The sequence below is a fragment of the Dermacentor silvarum genome, chromosome 3 (genome assembly GCF_013339745.2).
Source record: "Dermacentor silvarum isolate Dsil-2018 chromosome 3, BIME_Dsil_1.4, whole genome shotgun sequence".
NCBI lineage: Eukaryota > Metazoa > Arthropoda > Arachnida > Ixodida > Ixodidae > Dermacentor > Dermacentor silvarum.
The window spans coordinates 109,433,562-109,442,338 of NC_051156.1; the positions used below are offsets into that span (position 1 = coordinate 109,433,562).

The 8,777-nt window shown below is 46.4% G+C and overlaps 1 protein-coding gene and 1 non-coding gene across 3 annotated transcripts; both read right to left on the reverse strand.

The window, feature by feature from the left end:
• Positions 1–287: 287 nt before the first annotated feature.
• LOC119445680 (uncharacterized) lies at positions 288–4,086 on the reverse strand. 2 transcript variants are annotated; one of them, XM_049663515.1, is made up of 4 exons: positions 1,858–4,086; positions 1,644–1,779; positions 1,446–1,584; positions 288–1,175 (listed from the first exon to the last, which is right to left on the reverse strand). In XM_049663515.1, exons 1-4 carry the CDS (start codon positions 3,813–3,815, stop codon positions 1,126–1,128), a joined length of 2,283 nt encoding a protein of 760 aa, XP_049519472.1. In that variant the 5' UTR covers positions 3,816–4,086; the 3' UTR covers positions 288–1,125. The 2 variants fall into 2 exon arrangements, with proteins under 2 accessions (XP_049519472.1, XP_037565888.2); XM_037709960.2 differs by having other exon boundaries at positions 1,342–1,584.
• A 218-nt stretch (positions 4,087–4,304) lies between these two features.
• Trnam-cau (transfer RNA methionine (anticodon CAU)) lies at positions 4,305–4,377 on the reverse strand. The gene has a single exon. It is a non-coding gene; the product is annotated as a tRNA-Met (tRNA).
• Positions 4,378–8,777: the final 4,400 nt, after the last annotated feature.

Sequence of the window (8,777 nt, forward strand, 5' to 3'; positions counted from 1 at the left end):
ATGAAACGCACGAGGTGCGGCCTGCCACGTCGCCCGAAACCGGTGTGAGGCGCCTAGTTCTCCGCGCCACCGCTGCGGCTCCCCTGCTCGGGGACACAAGCGCGCGCGGGTGGGAGCGTTCCTTTGGCTGGGTCCGCATACTCCATGCAGCGGCCGCGCTTACATTTGATTGACGCGAGAGTTGTGCTTTCTGTTTGCAAAAAAGGAAATCTCAATGCTGCCTGCAAGGATACCAATATACCAGGAAGTAGGTATTGGGCCGCTAATGGGCTCAAATAGGCGCCAACGACGCACCTTTGCCGCTGGTTTCGAGCCACACGACCATCGTTCAAGAGAACTGGCGTATTATTTATTGAGCGGCAGAACTGCTTATACAGCTGGTGCTTTTGTTGAGTGTGCCGATTTACTTGTCTCACTTGATGTGCTTGTTTGCTGGTTAAAAAATAATAATAATAAACGTAAAATGAAACTTCTTACAAATGCGTGCGTAATGGCATAGGTACGGATAACTATATTCTGCTAGATTTCTTTAGTTTCACTTTTCTGGGTGAATTGGGTAGGATGCAGTTTACAACGGATCGTACATTCAGCCACATTGACGATGTGTTTTAGCACCTTTATGTAAAGACGATGCAGTGAACAAAAAAGTTTTTCAGCATGAATGCTGCATCGAATGGCGAGAAAAAATATCGAGGGAGGCTGTGTCAAGTGTTTTCTTTATTTACAAGATGTGAAGTTAAGGAAAAGCGCCTTGTTCAGCAGCTTTAAAATCGTACTACCTTCCGTGACAGAGGCTTGTAGGCGAGTTTTAACCGTTCCACAGTTTCATTCAGGTCCCCGGCCCAGTTCGCCAGTAGCGGCCGTAACAATTTGCTTAGAAAAATCTTGCACACTTCCTCGGTGTGGCCTTGATCCTCCCTGTCGCACGTCAGTTCCCGAGATTTTACAAAATGTGGCAGGAGTGTTGAAACCAAGAGTCGGCAAAGCTTGCCACTTCGCCTGACCTCGGGGCACTTCATCACTTTTTTAACAAAGATGCAGGTCAGCTTGCAGAGACCAGTTATTTGCATTGTCGGGTATTTCAGCGCTCCGTGGTCAAGGTTTTTTACCAACCCGTAAACTTCTTCAGTTGGCTCGGTCACCTGCATTAAGGTTTTGCAAGACTCGCATGGTACCTGCAAAAACGCATAATTGACAGGTTTACATTACCAAAAATATAAATCGACGTGTCATAGACACATAAACAAATGACTTGAAACATTCATGACCGGGATCACTGAACTCTTCGAGGATTAAAAGCCAGCTAGAACTTTCTTAACATAAGATGAAATGCATTCGTACCTTCTCCTCGCATACACGTGCAAGATAACCAGCCAAGTAAATAAGTGGGGCGATCTCTAGGTCAGCTTCTGCTCCAGACCACAATTTTACGAAACCGAGCTCACTCGCAAGTTCCATGGTAGCAAAGTTGATGACATCTGGAAGGGGAGCAGTTTCGTCGCCCACGATGGCTTGTTTGAGTGCTGTTTTCATCTCAGAAGTGGTAGGTGCATTTGCACTCTGTGCCGCCTGCAGGATTCCAACCTGGAAACGTTAGATATGCATGAATGTATTTTGCATTGTTTTGTTTTTGTAAACAGTACCTTCAGAAGTTTCTCCGCCGTGAAGACTGCAGCTCTCGCATCGACTCTGTCATTTCCGCCGTTAAACTGCCTAAGGCTGCTGAACAGCGATTCCACAGGGTCGCTATTTAGGCCCCGTGTGAGGACGTAGCGGAAGCTGAAAAACAAGCAGTTTATTATGCACGAGTAAACAAACACACAGCTCAGTTAATTGCACAGCTGCGAAAATGCTTACTTGATATGATCAAGGAGGTACTCAGTCAGTGCTACTGTGGATCTCGTCGTCATAAGTGTAGCTTCATAGGTTTCTTTTGTCATTTTTTGCGTCGACTTCCCGCCATTCATCTGGAGGTCCTCAAGGTAGCCGACAAAGTCCACTTCCAACCAGCAAAGCCGTTCATCATCTGAGCTGTAAAACGGCCCTTCTTGGAGTCCCCGTGGCTTCACCACCCCAATGTCATGGAGGGCGTACCACTGTGCTACCATTTTCATAAAGCAAATCGTGGCGCCGCAGTCTTTAAATAGCAGTGCTTCAGGGTGACATTTTGGGTATTGCTGGAGAAACTGTAGCGTTGCAATTACCTCTGAAGACATAGTTTGCGTGGCTCTCCGCACTTTCATCTTTTCGATGTTGGTGGGCTCGACATGGGAGCGTGTAAGAAACCTTACTGACTTCAGAAGCAAAGAAGACTGAATGTCGAATAGTTTTTTCAAGTAGAAGCCGCCCCGAATGACTTTCTCTCCATCTAAAATCTCACGTTCAAGAAAGTTCGTTCGAATGTTCTTGATTAGGTGGTTTGGGTCGAACGACAAGAAAAGTGGGTCACATTCCCGCAACGGATGGGGAACAGCATGAACAAGTGTGCCATCCTGGGAAAAACGCTTGAACAAGGAAACATTTGTCTGGTGGTTGTCTGTCACAACTCTCGCTACGCGAAAGCCCACTTGCTCAACTGCTTTCATGACTTCCATTGTCATGGAAAAAAGCTTGTCATTTTTCAGACAGCGTGTGAAGAAGTAGCCCACAGGGATTATGTAAGCCGTCGATAGGCCTCTCAGAACGAAACATAGTAAGCGGTTTGCTACCAGTGGCAAACTGGTAGACTGTTCTGCTGTGCCCATGTCAACGAGACCAAAGATCTTGTCCACCTGTCGGTCATATATAACTTTCTGATCTATGGCCATTTCGTCGATTATTAGAGAACAGAAAGCTTCTTGTTCTACACTTAGCCCTTCGTACTCAACACGAAGGCGTTCTCTGATTAAGGTGGTTACTCCAATTTCACCCGTTGATTGACCGACGTAGTTTTGTAATGTGGCTCGGCACGGCAATTTGAAAAGGTTTCGTATCCTAACGTGCTCGTAGCCTTTACTTGAACATGCCTTCCAAAGCACACACTCTCGCAATATTGTTTCATTATATTTCGGCTTCTTGCTGCAGTAATTGCATACTTGGTTTTTGATAAACAGAGCATTTTTATCCCCTTCATCTGCTGATTTCAGCAAGTCCACAAAGTCCTGGATTTCTTTGCTCTGATCATAGTCTTGAAGTCGCTGCCTCATTGCATCATGCTCTGCTTGCAGCTTCTGAAGCGCCTCTTGCTGGCGTTTAATTTTCATTTTGAGCCGGTGCTCTATCCTTTTGGCATCATCCAACACGTTCACGAGGTTCAGCGTTGTTTCACATGCTTTATCGACAAGCAAAACACTTTCGGAGCACTTTTCTGTTGACGACTCGATGACAAGGTGTTGTTGGTCATCGCCGTCAGAAGAAAAAGAGGTAGATGCACTTACTATTGTATCCTGCTCCAATTTCTTACGATGAGCCACTGCTTCTTCCTGTGCATCAAAAACATGGCCACAACCGCTTCGACGCCGCTTCCGCCCTTGTTTTTGTCCATTTTCTTTCCGCATGTACTCCGGATAGTTTGGAAAAACAGTGGGAACAGCTGTTGGAAGCAAGAATTTTAGCTTCGTTGACTTCTTATAGTCACCGTCGGTGAAGTGAAGCGCACACACCAAAGACCGGTCACTCGGCTCCCAAATGCTTCCTTTGCCACTTGTTCCCTGTCGCGAAATGTTTTTAATCCATGCTTTACGGCGTTCTACGTCGCACGGAAACTCATGGTACCGGATTAAAGGATATTTTCTTGCGTTAGTAGTACACAGCGGCACGCAACAGTTGCGCGGCATAGCGCGACATGCAACACGACAAGGACCTAGACACTTGTGTACTACCACGTGGGCGGACAAAAGGCGTGCAAGCGAGACGAGAAATCACTCCGACGCACACAGAAAACTCTTTCCACACTGATTCCCGGCGCCTACCCGAACGGGGAGCTGGCCCGTAGCAGTGGCGCCACCCCCTAAAAGAGCGGCGGCAACTGTCAACTTTCGCTTCACAGCTCCGCCCATACTTCGCCGCGCGACGTGGCAGGCCGCACCTCGTGCGTTTCATCGAGCGGCCGTGATGAGACTGACGCGCTGCCTACTGCGCTACCGAGGCGGACAATACACACGAGGAGACACGCCCACTTTCATTTCTGCTAGTTGAGACGGCGTTGAGAAAGTGAAATGTCGCGAAATAATGATACTGCACAAGATTGCAACACATTTCCTTTCTAGTACCTGAAAAATGAGTAGCACTATTGCTAAAGGCAGCAAAAAATACATCTCTGCCTTTTCCCCGGGTGAGGATCGAACTCACGACCTTCAGATTATGAGACTGACGCGCTGCCTACTGCGCTACCGAGGCTTTTTTTTTTCTTTATTGCCGGTTTTCGACGTACGCAGATAACTTATACACTTTACAATGATAAAAGCAATGACCTTCTTGGGTCCTTGCAAGTAGTTAAAAACACTTGATCGCCACTAGTTCATCCAATACATGTATCCATTCGGGTGGTTCTTTTCTCGCTCGGTAAGCTTCACGCAGATACAGCATGCTTTCCATAAAATGATCTTTCGCAGAACGAATAAGTAGCCTCTCATGGCGCACATCCATTCGTGTCTTCCAGACGCTCTGTAAACAAAGTGCCATAAACATATCATATGGCTTATCGGCGTTTTCAGTTGGCAAGAAGCGGATGCCGTACGGTGTAATCGGTAATTCTTCTTTCAACGTTCGTTGTAGGATGTCCCATAGGAACACTGCATCTGAACAATCAAGAAACATATGCTCAATGGTTTCCGGTTGCCTGCATCTCAGGCAGTTCACGGACCACGGTACAAAGATTCCCCTTTCCCTCAGCCATGGCTTCACTGGAAGCGTTCCAGTGTGTAATTGAAAGGAAAACGTTTTTACGGATGACCGTACCGGCATCCGCTTCACTCTTTTCAGCACATTTTTTCCGCTGGATTCAGGGTAGTACATTGAACTATAAACAGGCACAGGCAATGATACATCAAGTAAATCTTTGTACAGTCTTTTCCGCTTAACAGATGCAAGGTAATCCATTGAAAAGCGCGCATGTAAGAGTTGAAAAGACAGCACGACTTCTCGCAGGAAGCCTCTGAATCTTGGTCCTATAGTGTAATTTGAGGACACAACAAATTGAGGCAGCGCGTTACACAAACGCGTTTGAAGGACTGCGCACAAAAACGAATCTTTTTGATCACGTAGAAACAAAAATCTGGACACGAGCTGTCTTAACAAAAGATGAGCTAACCCTAGGCCCCCACTTTTCACCGTCCTGAACAAATTAGTGCGACTGGTACGCTCCCAGACGGAACCCCAAATAAAAATGGCAAACTGCCTGTGTATTCTTTGTAGGCTGACTCTTGATGCGCGTAGTGCTTGCAGCACATACCAAATTTTGGCCACTAAGAATACATTACACACCATTGCTCGGGTGAACATTGACAGATCTCGTCCACCGAACTTCGCCGTTTTTGCCTTCATTTCTTCCACCTCTCCTTGCCAATATTCTTTTGTGTCCTGGTGGTGTTGTAGAGGTACCCCTAAGTACTTGGTCGGCAAATTTGTCCACTGTATTTTTCCAAAAAATGGAGGTGTGTCCTCCCACTGTCAATACCATATGCCAGTCGACTTGGCCCAATTAATTACGCTCCCTGTCATTTTACAATATTTTGTCACAACATTCACAGCATTGCTTACACTCTGCGTGCCATCACAAAAAACAGCGACGTCATCCGCGTATGCCAGCAGTTTTACTTCACTGTAACCCACCCTAAAACCTCTGATGTTGTTATCATCTAATATCTTTAGACACAATGGCTCGAGATATAGGGCAAACAGTAAAGGCGATAAACCACATCCCTGTCTCACGGAAGATCTGACTTGAATGCTGGTGCTGAGTGTTCTGTTAACTATCACTTTTGTGGAGATGTCTGCATAGCACATTCTAATCCCTTCTGTTAAGATTGATCCCACGTTCACATGCTCCAAAACATCGAAAAGAATAGCGTGCGTCACCCTATCGAATGCTTTTTCCAAGTCCAATTGTAGCATGCCAACCTACCAGAAAAGTCATCACAATGCTCAAGTACTGTTCTTGCTACGTGTATGTTAGTGGTAATTGACCTGCCCTTGATGCCACATGTTTGATGTGGCCCTATCAACCGTGTTATTATGCTTTGTAGCCTTCTACCCAAAAGTTTTGTGTATACTTTATAGTCTGTATTCGTTAGACTGATTGGACGATAGGCTCGCACAGATAGGAGAGATGTGGACTCGGTGGATTTTGGTATCAGTACAATGTGGCTCTCGCGAAACGATGGCAGCAGTAACTGGTTTTCATAAGCTTCTGTGATTACGTGATAAAGGGTTGTAGCTATTTCTGTTTTGAAAAATTTATAGAATGCCCCACTCAATCCGTCGGGTCCTGGCGTTTTGCCAGGGCTCAAGTCATTTATAGCTTCCTCTATTTCTTTGATGCTAATTGGCATTTCTAATCTTTTTCGGTCTTCCTCTTCCAGTCCGGGCAAAAGGTGTAAGAATTCGCGATCGAAACCTTGTTCACATTGCGGTTCCTGGCCTAAAAGTTCGTAATATTCTACAAAGGCGCGTTGGACGGTTTCTTTGCCAAGTACTACTACATTTCGGTATGTTATCGCATTTATCTCTTTTCTCGCGGCATAACTCTTTTCATCCGAAAGCGAGCGCTTTGTAGGTTGTTCCCCACACCATAAACGTTCTGCGCGTGCGCGTATAATTGCACCACGATATTTTTCCTTATCGACAAGTTCCAACTGTGCTTTTGTTTGTTTTATTTCTTTTGCGAAAGACCCCGGATGGTTGCTCTCGATGCTTAAATAAAAGTTGAGCTCACTTTGTAGTTCCATTTCTTTTCTTTATTCCTGGGGATGTAAAACACTGGATCTTTCTATCGGTGTTAACTTCGTTTCTTGCTTAAAACACTCCCACTTTTCCGTGTAGTCTTTTTGATCACCCGATAACAGCTCTTTGAGCCTATCTTGAATTTTTTTTTTACAAAGGTTTTGCCCTGCAGCAGTTTTTCATGGAATTTCCATAGTCCCCAGTTGAAACTTGATGGCTTTTTTGGGCCAAGCAAAAAAAGGACCAAACTGTGGTCGCTAAAATAAACATGCTTGATTTCATAATCACTGCACCATGGTATCGCTTCCGCAAAAACATAGACACGATCCAGTCTTGCGGGGCTGTCTCCTTGAAAATGAGTGAACTGAGGTCCATCATTATTGGCTAAAACGGCGCCTACATCCTCTAAATTATATTCTTCCACCGGTGCTGCTAAATGTAGCGCACTTACATCGAGACCAGGCTGCTTACGGGCTCTGTCTTCCACTTTGCAGACACAGTTGAAGTCTCCCATCATGACTATGGTTCTCTCACACTTCAAGTGAGAGTCCACGCTTTCAAAAAACGCCCTGCACTCGGCTGTTCTATTTGGCGCGTAAATGCAGATAACATGCCACTTTAGAGTACAAAACAAAAAATCACACATTATAATGCGCCCGCTATCATCACTAAATACATTTTCAACAGATATACCTGTATTATTACGGAGAAAAAGTGCACAGCCACCAGCTCTTCCAACAGAATGAGAAACACACACATAATATCTAGTCATGAAAGGTTCCACTAGGCGGTCCGTCCCTTCCTCCGTTTCAATCTTCGTTTCCTGAACCGCAATAATGTCGAGATTCTTTTCGATGAACAAGCGGTTAAGCTGACATTGTGTCCTCCTTGCCCTAAGACCCGCACGTTAATCGTGCCTACGCGTAAGGCTGTTTCGAGGCATAACTCCATTTCTACATGAAAGAGATCACAATATATGCACTGCTACTATCGGATACGAAAGGTCACTCACTCAGGTGTCTGCAGTCAGCTTGCACGCTTGACTGGCATTCTATCCACAGCTCCAAAGTAGCAGCATTGTCTCCCCTCACCCCCCACTGAAACGGGCACAAACACACGCAAGTACGATGTATTAAGTCGGAGGTGTCCCCGACACCTTTCTGCCCGGCGGTAGGTTTGGCGCCAGTCGAAAGGTAGGCCTCCGGCCAGTTGCTGTCTTCACAGGTGGTTCACTCGCACTGGAAGTGCTCAACTTTTGCTCCCCTCCGGCACTTTCTTCGTGCGTTCTTTTGGCCGCTGCCGCCGCTTTGCTCGTTTCCGTAGTGTCCATGAGGCATGCATCATCCTGCGAAGTTGTTACGAAGGGTTTCTTGCCTGCACTTGCGTCGTTGTTCGTTTCAGCCTCTTTAGCAGGCGTAGGCGCGCCTGATGTCAATATGGCTTCACTCGCGACCTGCTTAAGATCGTGTTTCTCCGTCATTACCGCCAAGTCTTTCTTAGAAGGCGGCGACAAGGTTGGTCCAGATGCACTGACAATTTCCTCCGCGTCAACTTCATCCATAAGGGGCTCGTTGACGATTTCCTCATTTTTTGTTGGCCCTGCAACGTTCGCATGCATACGTACGCACCGACTTTCTTCGTGACCGAACCGTCGACACACAGAACAACGCGGCACGCGGCACTCACGCCTGATGTGTCCCGTATGGTTGCACCGAAGACATAGGGGAGCACGACCTGCCACGACCACTAGCGCCATTATGCCTGCTATTCGTATCTGATGCGGAAGATCGTCAATTGTAAAGCCAGGCTTCAGCTTCAGGGACACCGTACGCAAGGACGATCCCTTGTCCGTGACA